At 39.3% G+C, this 23,255-nt stretch overlaps 1 protein-coding gene across 1 annotated transcript in view; it reads right to left on the bottom strand.

The window, feature by feature from the left end:
• Positions 1-3,946: 3,946 nt before the first annotated feature.
• FIG4 (FIG4 phosphoinositide 5-phosphatase) overlaps positions 3,947-23,255 on the bottom strand; it is a 91,743-nt gene continuing 72,434 nt past the window's right edge. The window contains exon 23 of the mRNA XM_004673758.2: positions 3,947-4,938. Coding sequence (XP_004673815.1) covers positions 4,761-4,938 — 178 coding nt within the window. The 3' untranslated portion in view covers positions 3,947-4,760. The remainder of the gene's footprint in view (positions 4,939-23,255) is intronic.

Raw genomic sequence — 23,255 nt, 5'->3', positions numbered from 1 at the left:
TGATTGACCAACTGGATGGCAATTACTCTGGAGTCCACTCAGATGAATGTACTGAAGAAACAAATCCATGAAGATATTTTGTGTGTGGGTAACAAGAGTGAATGATAGCTAGCTGTTCTTTATTAGTAAATGGCCCTCCAGCTTCAGGGAATGAAAAGGGGACTCAAGAGTCTATTAAAATTAAAGAAAGCTGCTCATGCGTGCAGAGAGAAACCTAACCTATGGTGGGAACACATCAGAGCATGTGTAGTTTCCAAAATGATCCATCACTGCTCCCAAAGGGAGGGAACTAGGTCTCAATAAGGAAAAAAAATAGCTGACTCTTCTTTCAGTAAAGGATTCATCTAACCAATATACTCTCATCAGTTAGCACAATCGTTTCTCAGGCAGGAGAGATTCTGTACTCTGAGAAGCAAATTTATCTCAACAAAATAAAAAGGGTTGGTAAGTCAGAAAAAGGGAATAAAGCTTTCAAACAGATTTTAAAAGAGCAACATGTGATTTCAAGAAAAACATGTTCAGGGCATTAGGTCGGTCTCCATTTTTCTAGCTACTTTAACCAATTTTATTCTAAACATCTACCCCCCAAGGCAGTATGAGGACAACTGTGAAATGCATTGTTTTCCAAAGGAGAAAACACTACTGACTAAGCATCTGGAAAACTCTAGAAAGGAAAAAAATTCATCAGGTTGAGTAAAAAAGCTTTACTGTGAAACATATTCTTTGATACAGGATGACTTTTGCACTCTCCATTTACAGAAATACAGCAAGTTAGAATTTCATTTTCAAGTGGCATCTGATTTATCACATATAAGTGAAGAACAAACTATATTTAAATTCTGAGAGGAGTCATTTTTCTACAGAGAAATGGATTTCACATAAACTGATTTCAATTTGGATCCACAGAACTCGAAATTAAATTCTTCTGAGGACAGGAAAATCACAGTTGTATGAATTTTGCCTCATGACTGCAAGATCTTTTTATGCCATCCCATATTTGCAGTGAAGGCTTCCATTCTTTCACCACATGTCCAGCAGCATGGAGGCTGGAAAAGCATCTCTAGTTTTGAAACATGAAATGGCTTCCTCAATCATGGTGTCTAGATTTATATAAAGTAGCTTTAAGAAAGCACCCCCATCGGGTCCCCCTTCACAGATAGCCCTTGGAGGTTCACCATGTTATTTTAATGTGAATGGTTCAGTTTGCTTTTAGGTATGATAACACGGTCAATAAAAAATTTATTTCCTAGGATTATCAATGTTATTTATTTTTTTTAAAGATTTATTTATGCATACAGAACTGGGGTACAGGCCAGAGGCTTGGGATAGTGAGAGGCTTCACCAGAGACAGAGCGGGGAGCAGAACAGGCATATAGACAAAGTACACTGCTGAGGGGAGCAGCGGGCGGGTCAGGAGAGGTCTGCCACACCAGGTGGTCTCCTCTGGGCAGGTGAGAATCGAACTCATGCGGAAGTGGCTTTAGCTTCTCAGTGCTGTGCTTTGACCCGCTGCGCCACCAGGGAGGGCCGGGAAATGTTATTATTTTTTTTTTAAAGATTTGTTTATGCATTCAGGACTGGGGTACAGGCCAGAGGTGCAGAGGCAGCGGGAGGATTCACCAGAGACAGAGTGGGGCTCCGAACAGGCCAACTGAGGAAGTACACTGCTGAGGGGAGCAGTGGGCAAAACAGGTGAGATGTGCTGCGCCATGTGGATCACCTCCGGGGCGGGGGATCAAAGTAGCACTGAGCGGCTGAGGAGAGCTTGCAGTGCTGAGTCCTAACCCATTGGCCTCCAGGGAGGGCCCAGTCAACATTATTTTTTTAATATTTCAGTTTATGATCTACTACTGTTTCAAGGTTCATTTAGATTGCCTGATTTAAAAAACTTATGTTCAATTCCTCCCTGAAGTGAGAAGGCTGCTTCTTTTGGGGGGACTAGGGCATGGTGAGAATGTGATGGCTCGAGGTGATGACCAGGTGGTAGGTAAGCATGTGGTGGGAATCACAAGTTGTCAGTGATCTTACTAAGCTAACATTTAGTGACTATATTCTATGTAATGGATGCCACACCCAAGCTTTATTGGTATTTATAGGATAAGGGAAATGGTCAGGCTTTTACATCACTGTAGCTATCACCTGTGGCCTTGGATGCAGGAAGTGTTTGGGAGTGTGAGCTCGGGGCATGCTTGAATGGATACACCTGAACCGAGAGACTGAGGCTTAAAGGGCGGCATGGCACAGAAAACAGGGCAGCGGAGGACGACTGTGGTGCAAGGGCATGAGAGGACGAGTGACTACAGTGATGCGGGACCACAAGATGATCCAGTGAGAGCCCAAAGAGGGCGCGAAAAGATTCACCGAGCATGGGAAGCCTGTCAGCCTGCCCCGGATCTCTGCCTGCTCTGCGCCTGGCTGCTGGCATGACGACATGACCCTATTTTTCAACGACTCTGGTTACCAGGTGAGAAATCTGAGGCTTAGAGACGCTGAGTGTCTGCTCAGAGTTCCATGGCTACTGGGAAGTGACGGGGCCACAGCTCATGCTCTTAACCACTACCATTCTCCTCCCGAGTCGGAAAATAAGAGCGACCTCTACACTGTCATGTAAAAGGTTTTTAGTGCGTTCGTGTTCGTAGTTACGTTGACTTTGTTTAAGTGTTCTTTGCAGTCACTGACCTCTCCTAGATGCTTGTTGGCTGAGAAGTATTCAGAAGGTGTTCACATAATTCAAAGGTGTTCATTTGAGAATAGAAGTCTTTTGAGCTGGGTCCACAGCCCAGGGGCAGTCTCAAGGTGGGTTCCACCAGCGTCCGTGCCTATGGGAATTTTAAAGGATCATGCAGGGAGGTGGTCTGAAGTTAGATTATGGTAAAAATTTTGGATTGGTTCTTCAATCCATTTATCTGTTTTGATTGGTGAGCAAAAGTCTTCAGACAGTGCAAGGGCAGGGGTGGGGGTGGGGAAGGCAGAATCTGCTGTGATGATCAAAAGATGTGTTCATTTCATATGGTCACCAAATAGCTCAGTCAGGCTGTTGAGGTTTCATCTAAAAGACTCAATGCAGCAGTTAGACAAGAGGACTGTCTGGTTCAAAACAGGTTCCATGGGTTAACTGTTAGATGTGCTATGTAATCAATTTCCAAACACTTTCTTAAAAAGCGTAAGCTGAAGTAATCTAAAGTATGAGAAAAATTAACAGCTCAGGTACTATCTTATGTCAAGGTCACATTAACATGGTTTTGGCTGCCTGAAATGGAGAACACTAAGGTGTTTGTAGTAAAAGTATCATTTACTGACACCAACTATTACCATTGTGTCAACAGCAACTATCCATTTCCTCAGCATCATCTGTGTGCCAGGGACGTGGCTACATATTTTACATACATTACCCTTAAACATCACAACATGCCAACCAGGCAGGCATTATTATCCTTACTTTGCAGCTGGAGGCTAAGAAAGAGGACCTGAAACTCAGATCTTCATGAATAGCTCCTTCATATCATAAGGAGATGAATGTCTAAGGAGCCATGTTAAAAATAAATTTAAAAAATTAGGAGTTTGCTTTATAACTCAACCCTCCCTTAGTAATTCAGAGTTATTCTTTAACGTAGGAAGACTGAAGTGTGCCCCTATCTTTGGCATCAAGCTAGGTCGGTACTTAAATGGGACCGATACAGCCTTTCTCTTGTCTACCATTTTGTGACCCTCTAAACCAGACTTTATAATGGCACCCACTAAAATGGATCTTTATCAGGGGTCCACTTTTATCTGCAATATAGAACCTTACATAGCATCCTGGAATCTCAGGGTTGGTGATATCTTAAAGGTCAGTTAGTTTGTTCACTTTTCCTTCTCCCTATAGATTGGCTTTGTTTCTTTCTCTATTCAAAAGGATGGAGAATTGTTTAAAAAAAAAAAAGAGGCAGAAACAAAATGAGATGGAATCATTTGTATTCAACTGCCAGGAAATGCAGGAAGCTATCCATGTTACATCTGATTATATAAAGAACAAACTATACACATGAGGGGTCAACGCTGAGTGGACGCCAAATGTCAAATCACGTAACAATTGCCTGACACAAAAGTTATACAGTGATACATTTAGAATATTTAGTTTAAATAGAATTCCATATTTTTAGAAAAATTATAATAGTTCAGAAGGCTCCTGCTTGTTCTTTTCCAGATTTTATCAGTTATTAATATTTTGTTTTATTTTTCCCCCTGAACTATTAGAAAGCACTTTGCTGAATGACACTTTGTCTCTAATCCATAAATATTTCAGGGTTTATTTCCTACAAACAAGGGCTTTCAAAGTAATACATTTATTTTTTTAACAAAAAATTAATAAAAAACCATCAGAATACATTTTTAAAGTGTTATCTAATAAGAAAAATACACTGCCTTCATTGTGCATGAGAGTAATTTTTTGGTCACTTTTGCTTCCTGTGATACTCCCAGGTCCTACCATGGCACCTGGCACACAGCAGGTGCTCAACTCCCAACTCCTTAGTGTGATACTATACTATGTTGGTCATATTTCAAAACAAAGCATATTTAAAAGAAAACAAAGGTAATAATATCAAAATACGTAGGCATTTATTACCTGTAACTTGTAATTCACTGATAATGCAAAGAGGAAATACCTTCAGCTGTAAAGGGCTGCTGGCAAATGAGCTATGTGAGATGGAAGAAGAGAGATGACAAGGAACGCCAGTGGGGATTTCTCAAAACGTCTTCCCTCCTGGGACTGGCTCTCTTCATAGGTAGCGGTTCCTGATGTATTCTCGGTATATGGCAGTGTCTTCTTTCCCAAGAGGCTGTATGATACCTTGACTGGCCTGGATGTGGGCTTGGAAAATCTCTGTAGATTTTCTGTCAATTCTTGGAGGCTGAACTTCATAGATGTTGTCTTGTGAGAAAGCTGAAATGGGTGTTCTGTAAAAGAGAAGACAGGGCTACATTAAAGAAAATGAAGGCCCACAGTGAGCTGTGGTCTTCAAAACATCTGAAAGTCTTTGACCTTGGGGGCTTCGTAGTACCAATGGTGGTAATGACCTCTTTGCTGTTTCCTCTTGATTTGCTTCCTTTTCTGCCAGAGGACACAGTGAAATAAAATCTACCCAGAGAGCCTTCCCTGTTGGAAGGGCTGGGCAGGCACTCCTTGTTTGTCCCACAGCCCTGGGCACACCCCTGTCTGTGCGCCCACTGACCTACCTCACACACCAGGAATAAACATGGGTCAGGGCTGTAGAGACCTTTTGGTTTCTTTCCTTGGCACATGGTAGACCCATCCACATGTGGTGTTAATGTACAAAGTACTCATTAGCATAGTGAGTGACTGGCAAACTGGACATGTTCAGTAAAGGTTACCTGTTAACAATTGCGACTGCATATTTTCTTGCCTGCCCTCCTGAAACCCTTTAATAACCAAATATTAATTTGCCAGGAATACCTGACCCACTGGTGATATATCCTAACCTGAACTGACAATACTCACCCTACTTCATGTGAGTGTTAATGTGAGTAATTATCTGACATGGCAGCAGATCATAATTACATTACACTGGGGATGTTATTATAAGGTGAACGTAGCATCTCATTGAGCTAATACCCCCCAAAAATCTGAAGCACTAGATGAGGGATTATGGATCTATAAACGGCAGCTTCCTTCTTTCTGGGAGGATTTGAAAAGCACCCAAGAATCTCTCTATTCAAAAATCTCCCAGCTAATCTGAAGGTAGAGAATCACCTCAACTGATTGTTCAGTCACAGATTAAACCCCTTAATCAACTATTTCCCCCTTTACACTGTTGTACCTGACTAGTCTTAATAGAGATAGTCTTGAGATGTGCCCATTTGAATTATCATTGTTCTTTTCCTGAACTATTGGACAGCATCTTGTATGTGTTATATATACATACATCATTATATATGTATTGTTTTAGATAGACATAAACAGTATTCCCACTGGCCTATGCATTTCCAAGGTGGGAAAGAAATGGAAAAACACCCAAGATCCTTGCAGGGGCTGCAGGTGGGCATCCTGTCTCTGAGGGCACTGGGAAGAGATGAAAGTAAATCTAATAACACTTCAATGCTACATAGCAGTCTTTTTATTAGTTGAGATGGCATCTGTTCTTGGGTGAAAAGGCCAGTATTTAAACACTAAATGAAGTGGAAACTGTGAAAATACTTTTTGCTCACTCCAGTAGAGAGAGCTGGTTTCTTATTGCACTTTTGGGGTGGAAAAAAAATGATTCCATATTTTCTCCTCAGCCTGAACAGAGGGAATGTTCTTTTTCAGCTCTTCCTTACAGGCCCCAAAGGGATAGCCCTATTGCTCCTCATTGAAATGTTAGTAGTATTTTTGGAGATAAAATATTATAATTATAAATTTGCAGGCTCATTTCTTTTTATCTACAAAACCTAGTTCCATCATCAAGGAGAATTCTGTATTCTCCTCAAGGAGAAATTTAGAATAATGCATTTGCCAGTTCATTTATGGACGCATCACCCACATAACTTGGTGCACTCAAACGCTGAGGGCTGGTGCAGCTTAACCTTAACGGTAGTTGCCATTCACAGAAGAGAAACAGAAATTCATTAGACACACCACATCCTTTTAAAGAAAATTCTTACTGGTGCCCTTTCATGCTCTTTCTTAAATATGGTATTACTCACTCAGGCATAAAACAACCAGGTCTGATAATTACCATACCTTACACTTGGATGCAGAACTAATGCTTGAGTCCCTTTTAAAGTTCAATTTCTGATGAGGTTTTTTTTTTTTTTTCTGACTTATACAGACTGAGTACCCAGTATATAAACATATTGGTTTGACAAGAAAATAACTGGCCAGATTGCAATGTTTTTTGAACTTAGTAATGTCAGATATTTTGTGGGTACTGATAGAAAAAACTAGACAATATTTGTATAATTCCAATTTCACATATGTGATACTTGTCCATATGTTAAAATTTTATACCTTTTTTGTGATTAACATTTTGGCACACATCAAGTCCCATTTGGCAGAAAATTCAGCAATGGTTTTAGTCACAAAATAATATTTCCATTCCCATGATCACTTTTTTTAAAAAGATTTATTTATTCATGCATGCAGAATTGGGATACAGGCCACAGGTGCAGGGGTGGTGAGAGAATTCACCAGAGACAGAGTGAGGAGCAGAACAGGCCAATTGACGAAGTACACTGCTGAGGGAAGCAGCGGGAGGGTCAGGAGAGGTCTGTGGTCAGCTCCAGGGCGGGGATCAAACTCATGCTGAAGTGGCTTTAGCTTCTTAGTGCTGTGCTTCAACCTGCTGCACCACCAGGGAGGGTCCTCCATGATCATTTTTTAAATTAAATTATTTTACTGAGGTATAATTGACATATAACATTATACTAGCTTCAAGGTATATAACAAAGATTTGACATTTGTGTGTGTTGCAAAATAACCACCACAATAAATCTAACAACTGTTACCATCACCAGTTATAAAAATGTTTTTCTTATCAAGAGAACTTTCAAAATATCTCAGCCACTTTCAAATGCACAATAGTCTTATTAACTGTAGTTACTGTGATGTACATTAACACCCATAATTTACTTATTTTGTAACTGAACACTTGCACCTGTAGACCTTCTTCACACACTTGGCCCAGCCTTCAGCCCACTCTGCACCAGCCCCCTCCATGATCCCTTCTTTTGACACCAGAGATGCTATTTTTTTCCTCTAATGTTTTCACATCACCAAAAGATTCTTAGGTGGTCACAATGAGTCACAGAATCAAAAGAACATTATAACTGAAGAGGACCTTACAAAGACTTTGACCAACCCCCTCATTTGCAAATAATGATCATCAGGTCATTTCTCTCATTTGCTCCTCTAGAATTGATCATGTGCTCTGGTCTCAGTGGAGCAAAACTTCAGCAAATGCCATAACCCTTAATTATTATTCTGTCTTTCTGCTGGCCACTGTAATTTCTATTAGGAAGTAATGGCCCTTATCACCTAATCGGCAGAGGGTGTTCAGTACACATCACTATGGAATGATTTTCTTTCTTTCTAGCCTTTAAAATTGACAGCCTGTAGCATCACTTTGAAGAGCCCACTCTAACAGTTTTTGGGTTGGTTTTTTTTGATTGTCCATTACTTTTCTTTAGACTTCTTAATTAGGTTACTTGTATCTTTCCAACAAGGTAACCTAATTCAAACTTCAAATGCTGGAGCTGAGTCATGCATCTTTTCTATCAAGATAATACAGTGAGATTGTGTTTGCCTCTTCATGTTAAAAACTACAGTAATACTGCATGTTACTCACATTCTGTACACAAGAACAGGCATCTAAGTCCCAAATGTAGCTCTCAAGCAGCACTTGCCCAGTAGGGTAACTAGAGTCTATTTAATGTATTTTTAAATTAAATGTAAAGTTAATTCCTTATTAGCACTAGTGACATGTCTAATGCCTGGCAGCCAAGTTCAGTTACTGGCTTCTCTACTGGACAATGTAAATATGGAACATTTCTATCCTCATAGAAGTCTTACTGGACACACTGTTCTAGAACCTTTTATTTTTTCTTCAGAAATTCTGGGTATTTGCATGTCTTTCTAAGCTCATTACTTTAATATGTTTCTGCCAAACACGTATTTAACATTATCCAATCTTATTTATGTGTTAAAATATGTGTTAGAGTGGGAACTCCATCTCCAGTACTTCTTTATCTCCACTGCCCACATGAACTCCTAGCATATATAAGTGCTCAATAATTATTCACCCAGTGAATGAACAACATCTGTTTAAGAATATGATTCTACCTTGGGTTACTAAATGCAGAACCTGAATTCAATGTGCTTTACATTCCTCTGGATGATACGAGAGCTGGTGTTTCCAATCAGGTACCTGGCTCCTCCTATGTACCTTTTCTTACATAATCCATAGGGTGAACAAGGGGGCTGATGGGGAACTGAGGTGCTTTCTAGGGAGGGACAAAGCTATCAAAATTGTTCAACAAACAGGATGAGGTAGGAGGAATGGCATTTTTTTAAAAAATGCTCATTAGGAGGTGAGAAAACAGGGGCCCAGTGAGAGTAATAAATATACTCAATGGGCTGAAACTGAGAGAAATATGTGAATCTTCAACCTTCTTTAATAAAACAAAAGGCAAACACCCACCTATATTTGGGATCCTAGACAACAGGTTCTATCTGCACTCACTTTCATATAGCCCATCATGCCAATTTCAAAATTGGAATTATGGGTGAGCACTCAATATTACTTGTTGCATTTACCTCCTAGGGTACTTGTACATCTTTGGTAGAATCTACCACAGAGTAAAGATGGTAGATTTGAGCAAGCACTACTCATGTACTGGGAAATAAAGCCATCTTATTAGCTGCCAGTGACATCCTAAGCATCAAGGTAAAGAATGAATGAATGCATCTCCTTTATGCTTCTACTAAAAGACAAGAAGTCTTTTACCCATACAAAGTTCTATTAATTTAATACATGATTCCCAAAAAGGTCCAATTGTTTTCATTTTATTATTTCACTGAGAGCTAACAAACAGGACATAGTGAACAAACATTTCCAAGTCCTTTCAACATCTGCTATTAAAACAAGGGTGACTGGACTGCTCTCCAGTAAAGACACTAAAAAGGAGATCAGAAATTTCACAGGCAGGTCAAAATTCATTAAAGTGAAGTTAACAATAGTCCCAGTCCCTAAACAAGCTATCATTAGTAGCAGCAAATGGAGTGATGAGAAGGAAAAGAAGAATATAATTTGTGATGATGGAACATGAAATGTACAACTTTAAAAATCAGGGGGTGAGGGGGTACGTTAAGATCCTTCAAAGGTACAGCAATAAGGAATCTCAAGTTCTGGGAGCAGAACATATCTTTAATGATTTTGACAGGAGAGAAAAAGGTAGCATTTCTTTGGGGGAGAGAGCACGAAAACAACAAAATTCTTCTTGGGTAACTTCTCAAGTACTCATCTGCATTCAGTGTGTCAGGGAACCATGTGAAAGACTAACCAGAGAGCCACTGAGGGCTCCCCACGCTGAGCATTTCATGCTTAAGGAACAGTAGCAATACAGAAATATTATTTATAAATCAAAGAACACAGTGACCATAATATACCTCAAATGTATGCATTTGTAAAGTTTAAGACTACTGAATTCTATTTTTTGAACGAAACAGACCTTTGGCAGCGGCCACAAAGCCCCTGCTGTGTGCCTGCCTCACCCGCCCCAGTTGCCCTCACTTCTACAGTAATCATTCCTGTCTATTTAAAAGATTTTTCATTCAAATGTCCAGCGACTAAACTATACTTGAATCTTGACCATTTTCAAAAGCCTAGTGTGCCTTTTTATCTATAGATTCTTTCTCCCCCGCCCCCGCCCCCTCACAACTTATTTGTTGAAGGAACCAGACTGGCGTTTCTCTCAGCCTAGATTTTGCACATTCATGAGGCAGTTCAAAAATACTGTGCGGCGTGTCAGCAACGGGAGGCACCGAGGCTGGGTGAGCATTTGCTTCGACTGCTTCAGCAAGGTGACAGGTGGCGCTGTGCTGTTCCATGGAGAGGGCAGGAGGGCCGAAGTGCCTTTTTTTTTTTTTACTTATTTGCATAAACTTTACATCATCGTTCATTGTTTTACAGTGTTTGCTTTCTTTTCTCGGGTGTAGTCCCCACAGAATTTGTGACACCAGTGCACCCATGTATCATCATCATAGTCCCTTGTGCTCATGCTTTTTCACATTAATAGCTATTGATGTTCAATGCCTACAGCCATCAATTCACTGGGAACTATCTCATGATAATTATTTCACACAGATTAATTATAAAACAGTGTTTTTAAAAAAGCTTTCCTTCATCTCGTGTTTACCCTTTAATTGCCTAGTTCCCAGATGCTTTCCTGTTATCTTTCTAAAATGGATCAGACTTTTTAAAAATTAGCACAAATGCAAATGCATGAATTTAAACATTCTTGCTGAGTTACATTCTTATTATTCGTGTTAAATTCTTCTTTGCCTCCTGCCACATTTGGCATAGTTTCTTAAACCTTTTTTATGTTTTCCTTAATTTCTTTTAAAATTTTAACGTTCTTGTAGTTTAAGTTCACTTTGAAATGTATGTTTCAATTCTGACCTCACTGACTGACCCCTTCTGGCATTTTCTCATGGTCTGTAGGGATGCTATTTTATCTGTGTTCTTTTGTGGTTCTAGTAACTTCATATCAGATTGAACCTTGATCCTTTGTCATTGTTCATTATGCAAAATTAACTTTCTTGTACTATTAGAAAGAGGTGTAGCCAAAAATTCTTGACTACCTTCACAGAACTCACCCCTTGGTTGACTGTGAGTGTTCAAAGTCATGACTACTTGTCTGAGGTTCCCCTCTCCCCTCTGAGTGGCACTTTCTCTTTCATATTTACTGTCACTGTCCTGTTCAATTTTGATTCCACTGTCAGCAATTTCTCCCAGATGGATTTCTTGTTCTGGCAGGGAGCTATGGTGATTTGGTTTTAAGAGTTTATATGGCCCAGATAGTTCAGCTATTTTCAGAACCCACCAAGAACCCCTTTTACTCAGCTGGTACAAAACTGGTACAGAACTTCCCAGTTCCAGCTGCTGTGGTCAAATCAGCCTGCGGTGAATTCTAATGACCCTCTCCCCGCTGCTCCCCACCGCCCTGGACTCCTCTTCTAGAGTTCTCCTGTTCTTGGGTCTGTCAAATGCCTCCTTGTTCCCTCCCTGCTTCTTGCTCTTGTACAAACAGTAGGTCAGGCAGGTCCTGTGGCCGGTGGTTGTTTACCTCTCTACCGCCTGCTTGTATTTTGGGATTTATATGGATACCTGGTTTTCAGGTAAAAGAATATAATTATTTGGTTTTGCTACTTAGTTGCTGTTTTGTATGAGGGATTCAAAGATTTTGAAATGGTCTTGTCAATGCTGTTGTTCCCAGAACCAACCAGGCATACCTATTAAGTATGTTTTTCATCCAGGTGATAGAGCCTTAAATTTTCGGTTCACACATTTGGCTAGTCAGAGTGTGTCTATAAGCAGTAGAAGTACAGTTGATATTAAGAAAATAGCTGTAATACAGCCCCTGCAGTGACTAGCCCACCAGTTAGATTTGGGTCCTGGAGCTTCCTAGACAAGGAGATCCTGGATGGAGATGCAGAGACCAGACTCTACTGTCCACATAGGGTGCTTCTCCATTCTAGCCTAATGGAGGCTCAGCACTGTTAGTAAAAGTGGCACTGCTAACACAGTTCTCTCCCCTTCCAAACGAGAGTTTTTCTTTTGCCACCATTGCATACTGGGAGCAGACACGTATGCTTTTGCTTATATTACACACCACTAGATTACAAGAAGCCTCTTCAGGACATGATAAAGACATGAAATATGAAATCCAGACATCGTGGATTTGAGTAGAATGCAGTAACTTGTGGGGAGTGTGTGGGTTCTACATGTAGCGACACAAAAATGAGTGGATAACTGGGTAGCCAGAGGGCAGACTGTGACAGGTAACACAGATTTCTCAGCGCCCACTTGAACTCCCCGTTAGTGTGCTCAGCCTGAAAAGCAAATATCCAGACTCCCTTGCAAATTTGGTTTTCAAATGTGACTTATGTTGCACTGACCACTAGATTCACAGGATGCCTTGACTTGGAACTGAGTCATGTAGAGGACCCAGAGGTAGGGCAGCCCATTTTACTGATGATGGCAAAAGCAGGGAGTTCTTGAATTGGGTACTGATTATAGCTGAGGTGGCTGGTTTTGCAGCCAGCAACTGCTGTGAGAGCTTCCTGATGATGGTTTGTCATGTGGCTTGGGAGTCATTCCTGGAAACCTAGTCTAGTCTATTTCTTTGGCCCTCCAGTAATTCTAAAAGCCACTTAAAACCCTAAAATAAATCACTTTCTGTTTAACCTATTTAAAGTTTGCAACCAAACTCTGACCAACACAGCCAGCCAATGAGCAAAACACAGGCAGTTCCAGCTCTCTCCCGCTTTTACCTAGCAGCAGGTACTGTGATCTGAGCAAATGATTGTGATCTGAGATGATTCTAGCAAGAGGGTGACACTTCCAGCAGCTGTGCACATGTATGTTCAGGAGCAGAAGGGACAGTCCACACAAGCTCATGGATGGTGGCGCTCCTTATCTTTTGGCCATTACCATTAATATCTTTACTGGCAGTCTGATGCTGTTTTTTGCATGCTCTCTGAGGACTGTATGATGGAAATAACATTTGCGATTTTAAAAGAACTTGGTTTTATAGAGATGAGTCAGGATGATTTGGTGACCTGAAATAGGTAAAATGCTTCCAGTTTAGTTGCAGTTTATAAACTAGTAAGGCTTCCCTCCCATTTGTAAGGTATATTCTCTCGGTTAAAAAAAGAAATGCAGCTGTGTTTATTATTACAAACACTGGGAGAGCGGCCAACAGTATTTGGCGGTGTAGTTTCGTGGGCTATAACCTGAGAACACTTCAGCTGTTGCTGTTGGAGAGAAGGCTTGGCTCTGAGCCGCAGGCAACAGGGACTGGCTATCCTGCACAGCACTGGCCGGCCCTGCCAAGAAAGGCAGACTGCACATGAAGCACATAGCAGCTGTTCTCAAAGGGCAGAGACTCGAACTGCATCTCTCAAAGTCATCCTTCCTCGTGGCCGACACGTAGGCCCAGACTCTCTCTTGGGGCAACTGGTCATCTATCAGACAATTACAGTGACCTTGGGAGCAATCTGTCCCTTCTGGCCTTGAGTTTCCTGGAACAGCAGCAGCAGTAGCAGCCTGTCACTCTGGAAACTCAGGCCAGTGGGTTTCAGTAACAGCCATGGTGTCTTACCTCCCACACAGAGGTGATGGCCCCCTACTTACATTCTTCATGATCATTCAGATATTTTCACCTTTTTCTATAACCTGTATCTTTTTCTAATAACAATTTCAATTTAGAACTACTTTGGATTTATAGAGTTATTGTACAGAGAGTACCCATATACTCCATACCCAGACTCCCTTATTATTAAATTATCTATAGTATGGTATATATGGTGCAATTAATCAATTGATATTAACCCATTACTATCTACAGTTCTTCTTTAGTTTTGACCTACTGCTCTTTTTCTGTACCAGGATTCCCTCCAGTATACACCTGACTTAGTCATCATGTACCCTAAGGTTCCTCTTGGTGATGACTGTAGACTTTAGTTTTTGATGATCTTGATAATCTGAAGGCATACTTAACATGCATCTTGTCAGAGTCTTCCCTCACTTTCTTAACAATAAGAGTCAGAGAAAGCTCTCTTTTGAAAAGAGATATAAGTAGGTCATGAGCTTCCAACAAAACCTAACTATCCTGAGTTTTCAAATAGATTCCCGTGGCTTCATCTCTGTCAGTATTCATTTGTGATGAGGCCGCTCACTGGGTATCTGCAGTTGCTGAAGGGAACTCCCATGGAAGGGTTGGTGGAGCAGGGGTGCTATTTAATTACATTCAAAAGGAGACTTTTAGAAAAGCATAGAATTCTAGATATTGGGTTGGAGAACTGGATCAGAATCTTTAGTAATAAGGTCTTGAATTCTGCATTTTGCATCTCTCTTAAACAAGAATGATGCTACTATGCTTGTTTTTAAAAATCACATTTTTATTTACTACTAATTACATTTTAATATAAAAAATTAGAACAAAAATACATTCCAAATTTGTTACTATTATTAATATAAAAATACTTAAAGAGTAACCAAAAGTACAAAGTGAAACCACAATGCTTGTCCATAATTTATTTAACTAATTCCCAGATGACTTGGTTGCTCTTTGTTTTTAATTGTTTGTCTTTGGTTTGCTTTGGAATTTGTCTTCCAATAGCCTTCCCAGATATTTGGTACAAGAAATTGCAGAAGAAACTCAACAATTCATCTGTTGGGAAACAATGTTCCCTTCAGTGCTGACATCCACTATAAAGACACAAAGCTTTGCTCTTCCCCTTCCCTCCTAATCAAGTCAGCCATAAAGCCACTAATGGAATGAAGCAATAAAAGGAAGCCTGTGACAGCGAAAGGGGTGTTGGCATCCAAGCAGGGTCAGGAGAGAATCCCAACAGGGGACAGATCCAGTGTGAGAAGTTAAAAGTCTTGTTGAGCAGGTTGTGGGGATGGCTATATGGTACCCTGGAGCCTAAGTGGGTAAACCACAGGGAGGGCTTTTCTGGGGCTCCATGAGACAAGTAATGCTTTCATAAAATTCATGAGCGTGAATGTCTCTGCAGTGGGGTAGAAGCCTGAATGAAAGGCACTCATGTGGGTGAATGCAGTGGACAGCAGGCTGGTGATATATGAGAGGATTAATCAAATAACTATATGAATAATGGTGTCATATTCATGTCTCTCAATGTTGGAGAAGGATGTTAACTAATATGAAAAGGAAAAAAGGATAAACTCAGGATACCTACAATTATCAGTATGAATTTACAAAGTTAAATCCATATTTACATGTATGTGTAAATGTGTATTTTTTTGAGTGGTCCTGAGAGCAGTGAAACTGTTGGCAAAAGGCACACCTAGTATGCCTTGGCTTTAACAATATTTTCTGATTAAAAAAAATTAGGGATCTTTCGAGAAAAGACTGATTTCAGGGCTGGGACAGGCAGAGAACATGATGAGCTCAGAACATCTTGTGCTAAAAATCAAGGAAGTTGTTCAGAGGATGATGAGGACATGTCCAAAGAACATAAAAGCCAGGTTAAAGGAACTCTGGTGAATTCTGGAACAATTTGAGTGTCAAAATAAATAATGACAACAACAGATTATATCTTACTGAATAAAACAGAAAACTAAGATCACACACTGAGAAAAATAAATGAAAAAACTGGAAGTTTGAGGAGGGGATATTCATATTGTTTCAAGGTACCTCCAACAAAAAATGGCTAATACTCCCATTTCCTGTATACACTTCCCATGTTTTCCTAAACTCATTCCAAATAGATTTGCTAAGCTACCAGCCATGAAAATAAAAACAAACCAAACATGATAAGGCAACTTCATAATACAAAAGCCCAGAAAATACTATTCTAATCAAGAAATTGGAAGATCATTAGTAATCGGACCAAGTAAAATTACGTTCCATCTGAAAGCTGCAATGGCAAGAACCCACCATCATTTCATTCTGTGACATTCCAACAAGTATTTCCTACGTCACAGTGCCTGGGGATCAGGAGTCTAGGAATGGCTTAGTTGGGTAGTTCTCATTCAAGGCCTCTCAGGAGGTCAAAATCAAGCCATGATTTTGATTTCAAGGGTTAACTGGGATTGAAAAACCCACTTCCGGCCCTCCCTGGTGACGCAGTGGGTTAAAGCACAACATTGAGAAACTAAAGCCACTTCCGCATGAGTTCGATTCCCTCCCTGCCCCAGAGGTGACCACATGGCGTGGCAGACCTCTCCTGACCGGCCCGCTGCTCCCCTCAGCAGTGTACTTCGTCGATCTGCCTGTTCTGTTCCCCACTCTGTCTCTGGTGAAGCCTCTCACCGCCCCTGCACCTCTGGCCTGTACCACAGCTCTGTATGGAGAAATAAATCTTTAACAAAAAAAAAAAAAAAAGAAAGAAAAGAAAAGAAAAACCCACTTCCAAGCTCACCTATGTGGTTGGCAGGCTCAATCTCTCATTGGCTGTTAGAGGATTCAGTTCCAGGCCATTTGGGCCTTTCCTGGGGCTGCTCACAATATGAAGCTTGTTTCCATAGAGCATGTGATCCAAGAGATCACGTTTATAAGCTAGCACTTCTGCTATAGGCTCTTGGTCAAAAGATCAGCTCTGTACAATGTGAAGGAGGCTGCATAAGGTTATGAATGACAGGAGGTGGGGCCAGTTGAAAACTGGCTAGCACACTACCTAAGATTCAAAACCCGAATCTTGGATTATAGAAACCCAATCAAGGGCTACAAAATATTTGGCCTTCTTTCTTCAAGGTGTAAAGGTCATGACAATTGAAGAATAGCAAGGATCTATTAAAAAAGGAAGGAAACTAGAGATATGAAATCTAAATGCAAAGTGAGATGCTGGATTAATTTTGCAATCAGACACATTTGATTGTACTGTGATTTTAAAGGAGAATACTCATATTTATAGGAAATACCCATTTCAATATTAGGAAGACATAGGATACTGTATCTGCAGTGTTTGTAGGTTTGTAGGGAAAATGCTTTTTCTATAATTACAATTTTTAGGTAAGTTTGAGATTGCTTCCAAATTTAAAAAGCACATAAATTATAAAGGCTTAGGAGAAAAATTTGTGTCTAGGGTAGAAAATCCTGATTTTATTAGGTAAATTATCAATATATGACAATGCAGTTTTTGTAGGTCAAAAGTATAGAATATTGTTAATTTCACATGGCTCAACTTATCGCAAGAACATCCTGACAAACATTAAAGAAAATAAAATTGTGAATCTCAATAAAAATGTAATCCTTTCAAGTATCTCTCTCCTCAGTTACCCACTCTTTGTCCAGCATCCCCAGAATCTGTCCCTTTCATTAGCACACAGAACTTGCTAGAACTTTGTTAATTATTTATTCCCCTCAAGATACATCCTATTTCTGTGTATTCACTTCCAACATTTTAGAAAAATAGTTTCCATACATTTTCCAGTTTCTCCTAGACTTATTCCAAACAGGTTTGCAAAACTACCACCTATAAACATTTGATCATCAAGACTATCCATAACCTTCCTTTTGTTTAAACCCACAATAATTTTCCTGTATTCAATACTGCTACCCACTCCTTCCTTCTTGAAAAGCTTTTCTTCTCTTGGCTTCTGTGAAACCACATGAGTTCCCTCCTATCTACCTCTTTGCTCACATTTTTACCCCCCACAATGCATCCTCCAGAAAGCACACATAGCCATATTTCAGTTGTGAATCAAAGAGCAGGCGTCTTCCTGAAAACCCTTCAGTGCCTTCCCACTGTGCAGTTTCAGAGTAATAGCTAAGTTTGTGGGAGAAACTCTGAGATATGGCCCTACCTGTCCCTGACTCCACCCCATAGCACATTCCTCAGGGCCTCTTACTGAGCTTCTGCTTACTTCTGGAACATGCCAGGTTCACTTCTACCAGGTCTTTCATGGTTCTCCCTGCTTTGAACTCTTTTTCCCAGCCACCTCAGGACAGATGCCTCCATTTCATTCGGACCTCACATTCAGGACTCAATTCAAAACTTTAACTCCTCAAATAGGTGTTTCCTTAAAAGCAAATATAAAACAGCTCTTGATCCTTACCTGTCCCCATCAACCTGATTTTTGTCTTTCAGGACACTTATTCCAATACAAAATGGTCTTGTTCATTTATTAGTTCTTAGTGTTTGCCTGTCTACCCCACAACACATGTGCTCTGGGAGACCTTGTCAGTCTTGCTCTTTATTGTATCTTCAATGTCTAGAACAGTGCTGAACACACAGGAGGTACTTAATAAATATTTGATGATTAAATGAATCACTCTCTGGTTCAAACTAGTCATCTCAGTGATCAGATTTCTCACAAACTAGATATTGCCAATTATAGAACTCAGAGATAACCTGTCTTCTAAATCATCTTGTCCAACCTCAGATCAAATAAGAACACTTGCCGATAGGAAGCTATCCAAGCTCTACTTGAGTACTCTCAGTGATGGGAGAACTCCTGACTTCTAGGAACGGAATATTTGCATGCCATTGTTAGTAGTTCTGCTTGTTGTGAAAGAGTTTCTCTTTAATGACCCTGTATCTTTCTATATCTTCTATTTATCAATCCCCAAAGCAACTTGAAAAAGCAGTTTCATCGGACAGTGATTCAAATAGAACTTGAGGGCAGAATCACATGACTTCTAATTGTATTTTCTGAGAGAAATATTCCTGGCTAGCTCAACAGTTTATGTGACATGAAAAATTAGCCAACGTTGCACATGTGGAAGGTCCATAAAATACTAGTAGCTTGCTTTTAAAAACAAAAACCTTTTTATATGTATCTGATTTGAAAAATGAAAGCATGCCCTTAGGCATTCAGAGAATACAGTCTCACTTCTCATGGCTGTCTTTGTTTTCTTAGCCTGCTTTTCTGCATCAATTTTTTCTGACACTGAAGGAACAGCAACTGTCAGAGATGGGCAGGCCCACGAGCACCTTTTCTGACACAAAAGATTTACTTTTTTCAGAACACATTTTTAGTTATATGCCTCATTTTTAAATAAATTTTACATTTTAATCAGATGAGAGGGAACTCTAATGATGGAGCTGTTCAGTAATGAACTTTGTGGGGAACGTTCTTTCTGAGGTCATTAAACACTTTATTCTCTGAGTGAAAAGCAGTTTAGATTATATTCCCCTTCGGGCTTTCCATGTGTGTGTGGTGCAGGAAGAAGAACATCTGTTGTGGTTAAACAGGCAACATTCTGGTGCATGTTTGTATTCTATCCACAATAAAGTAAGCATTCTATAAATATTTTGAAGGGAGCCAATGACTGAATCAAGAACAATGAAACAGAAAAGAACAAGGCTCTAGATCAAGTCATCTCGGGGCAGACACCTCCTGACAGACATTAACAGACCATCAATGGCCAAATAGTCAATGCACGAAACTTCTCAAACATTTTAGTCTCAGAACATCTTTATACTATTAGAAGTACTACTGAAGATCCTGACAGACTGAGTTTTACCTACTGATGAAATGAAAACTGATACATTTAAAAGAGATTAATTATTAATTCACTGTAAAACAATAATAAACCCCGTAAATGTTAAGTGGTATATCTTAATGAAAAATAACTACATTTTTTCCAAAAGAGAAGAAAATTCATGAGAAAGGAACCCGTGTTTTATACACTTGTATATTTCTTCATTGTCAAGCTTAATGGAAGACAACTAAATCTAAGTTGCTTCTGGCTCACCTGCTTCTGGCTATAATATGTTGTTTGATTTAAATATATGAAGAAAAGCAGATATTACAAAGATACACAATTAGAAAAGGAAGAGGTATTTTAATAGTTTTTCTAGATAATTGTGGATATTTTTCTTTGATACTGTATCATAACTTGAGAAGTTTCTTAAAGGTCAGTTGCAAATTGGAACCTGAAATATAATGAACTTTCCATATATTGTTATCTTAAAGTCCACTGTTCTTTCTTGCACAAGGAATGCATTACTTTGGGCAGAGATAAAGTTTTAATAGAATGCAGAGGTCTCAGAAATACTGGGTTACTGAGTTATAATGATCTTCCAAATGGTGATGCATTCCATTAAAAAAACATTTTAGGCCCTCCCTAGTGGCGCAGCGGGTTAAAGCACAGCACTAAGAAGCTTAAGCCACTTCCGCATGAGTTCTATCCCCGCCTGCCCCAGAGGTGACCACATGGCATGGCAGACCTCTCCTGACCCGCCTGCTGCTCCCCTCAGCAGTGTACTTTGTCAGTCTGCCTGTTCTGCTCCCCACTCTGTCTCTGGTGGCTCTCCCACCCTCCGCATCTCTGGCCCTTCCACCCTCCGCATCTCTGGCCTGTACCCCAGTTCTGTATGAATAAATAAATAAATCTTAAAAAGAATTCTAAAAAATCACATTAGATTATTGCCATCAGAACAATCTCATCAGAAAAACTTAAATATTGTTCATGATACAGATATAAATTTTCTAAAATTCTGATTTTGGCTTAAAATCCTCACTTAATCATTGCTAACAAATACTGTCAACTGTTTTCCTTGACATGACATGCTTACTTTGTTTATTTTTGAGAAAGTATTTGCCAAATATCCACATCTGAAAAATGATAGATTCTCATTATTTCTATGGGTATGCTATGAAAAAGTCATGAGTTCAGCTCACAACTTAGAAATTCTTTCACAAGTACTTTTCCTTGAGACAACCATGGTATTTTGATATGCAACAAAACTGTTTTATGTATATAACAAATGCTACAAAGAGCATTTAGAGGACACATGTTTTAAGTATTAATATTTAAAAATTTTTACTGCCTCATCAAAAAGTCACTTTAAGTGTAGCTGACTTTCTCCCCACTGTGATTGTGCAGCAATAAAGAAATGTCCACCAGCACATGCTCGTGCCACTACCTTGAGCTCACAAACTCACTGAAAGGGTCTTGGAACCCAGAGGAGTTTATGGACCACATCTTTTAGAATTGTTACTTTATGCTTTTTATCTTTTTCCTCTTCTTCCTTTGGTAAAAGCTGCTAGCTGTCATTATCTTTTGGTCCATGCTTCCTATGAGAGCTCACCTACTTTTAGTAGCACCCAACAGGAGTATGGGGTCGGGAAATTCCGGCTGCCAGTCTCAGTACATCAGGTTTAAGTCCCAAGGAAATGAATTTGAGGCCTGGCTTGCTCATTTAAAAGTTCTGTGACTATGAGCTACTGGCCTCCTCCAGGACTCTTTTCCTTAGACAATTAAAGAACAGAATTCAATGATCTCTAAATATGTTCTATGTAAGTACAATATACACTTTATTTGGATATTTTGGGGGCTTAATATCATACATACCAAATAAAAACTATGTCCCTATTTACTAATGGATGTGAAACCTCTTACAATGAATGTTTTGCAAACTAATGAAAAATGGGTTTGAGAGGGAAGTTTTTAAAAACATTAAAAATTTCATTCCTTGCAATTGAAATCAAACTGCCATAATTTTTACAAATCGTAAGATTCTAGTAGTAAGTTAATGAAAAGCAGAACAAAATTTTTAGAATTTTGTGTACTTGGCAACAAATATTTATGTACTCAGCTATAAAGTGTCTAGATACATAAGGCAAATACTAACAGAACTAAACCGAGACAAAAACAGCACTGCAGAAATAGCTGGAGAGTTGTAATAGGCCACTATCAGCAACAGATTATTCAGAGAATCACTAAGGAAAGAGCAGATTTGAGCAGCGCCATAGACCAAATGAACCTAACAGACATTTACAGAACATTCTATTCAACAATAGCAAAAGACAGATTCACAAATGTACATGAAACATTTTCCAGGATATGTCATGTCACAAAACAAGTCCCAATAAATTCAAGAAAATAGAATTCTATCTAGTATATTTTCCAACCACAATGGAAGAAAATAAATAAGAAGAAGAAAGCTGGAAAGTTCACATGTACTTAGGTAGACTTCTGAACAACCAATGATCAAAGAAGAAATCAAAAGAGAAATAACAGATATAAAGAATGGAAATAAAACCTATCAAACCTATTGGTTGCAACAAAAGCAGAAACAGTTCATAGTATTAAATGTATTCATCAAAAAATAAAAATAATTATCTCAAATAAACAACCTAGCCTTATCCCAAGGAACTAAGTTGGTGGGAGGAAGTAAAATATCAAGGATTTGCTCTTTGAAAAGAGAAACAAAACAGACAAGTGTTTAACTAGACAGAACCAATGTAAATGAAAGAGGAGACATTAAAACAGATACAAAGAAATATATAGGATCATAAGGGAGCGTTACAAATAATATGCCAACAAATTGGACAACCCAGAAAAATCTAGATTCCTGGAAACATAATTCAAGACTGAATTATGAAGAAAAAGTAAAGTAGAACATTATAGGTAGAACATAGGAAAACCAAACAGTCTGAAAAATGACAATTTGCAAGCTGACTTAGCTTTGAAGCAGACACTTAGGGGGGAGCGGGAAAGAGGTCAAAAGATGGGAGGGAAGAGCACAAAGGGCTATGGTGATGGCTCAGGGATGTTAGGAGAATTGGGGGATTATCCCCAAGGGAGAACAAGGAAATAAGAAAACAGAGGGAGGGAGGGAGGGAGGGAGAAAGGAAAGAAGGAAGGAAATTGGAACAAATGATGAGTACAAAGATTGAATTAGTAATTAAAAACTCCCAACAAAGAAATGCACAGGACCAGATGGTTTCACTGAATTCCATCAAATATTTAAAGAATTCCTGCTAAACCATCTCAAATTCATTTATAAAATCCCCAAATTCATTTTATAAGACCAGCTTCACCCTTATACCAAAACCAATAATGCTGCTAGAAAACTAAAGTATGAGAAAACATCCCCGATGAACACAGATATAAAAGTCCTCAACAAAATACTAGGAAACTGAATTCAAGAGCACATTAAAAGGAGAAAACTATGATGCAGGATGACTTGACATATGCAAATTAATAAATGTGATATATCACATTAATGCAAGGAAGGCTAAAAATTAATAACAGGGGAAAAAATCTAATCTAAAACCTCTTGAGTCCCAGACAAA

This window comes from Condylura cristata, unplaced genomic scaffold (genome assembly GCF_000260355.1).
Source record: "Condylura cristata isolate star-nosed mole 26May11 unplaced genomic scaffold, ConCri1.0 scaffold00001, whole genome shotgun sequence".
Taxonomy (NCBI): Eukaryota; Metazoa; Chordata; class Mammalia; order Eulipotyphla; family Talpidae; genus Condylura; species Condylura cristata.
Note: the sequence above shows the minus strand (reverse complement) of the source record. Positions and strands in the feature narration are given on the sequence as shown.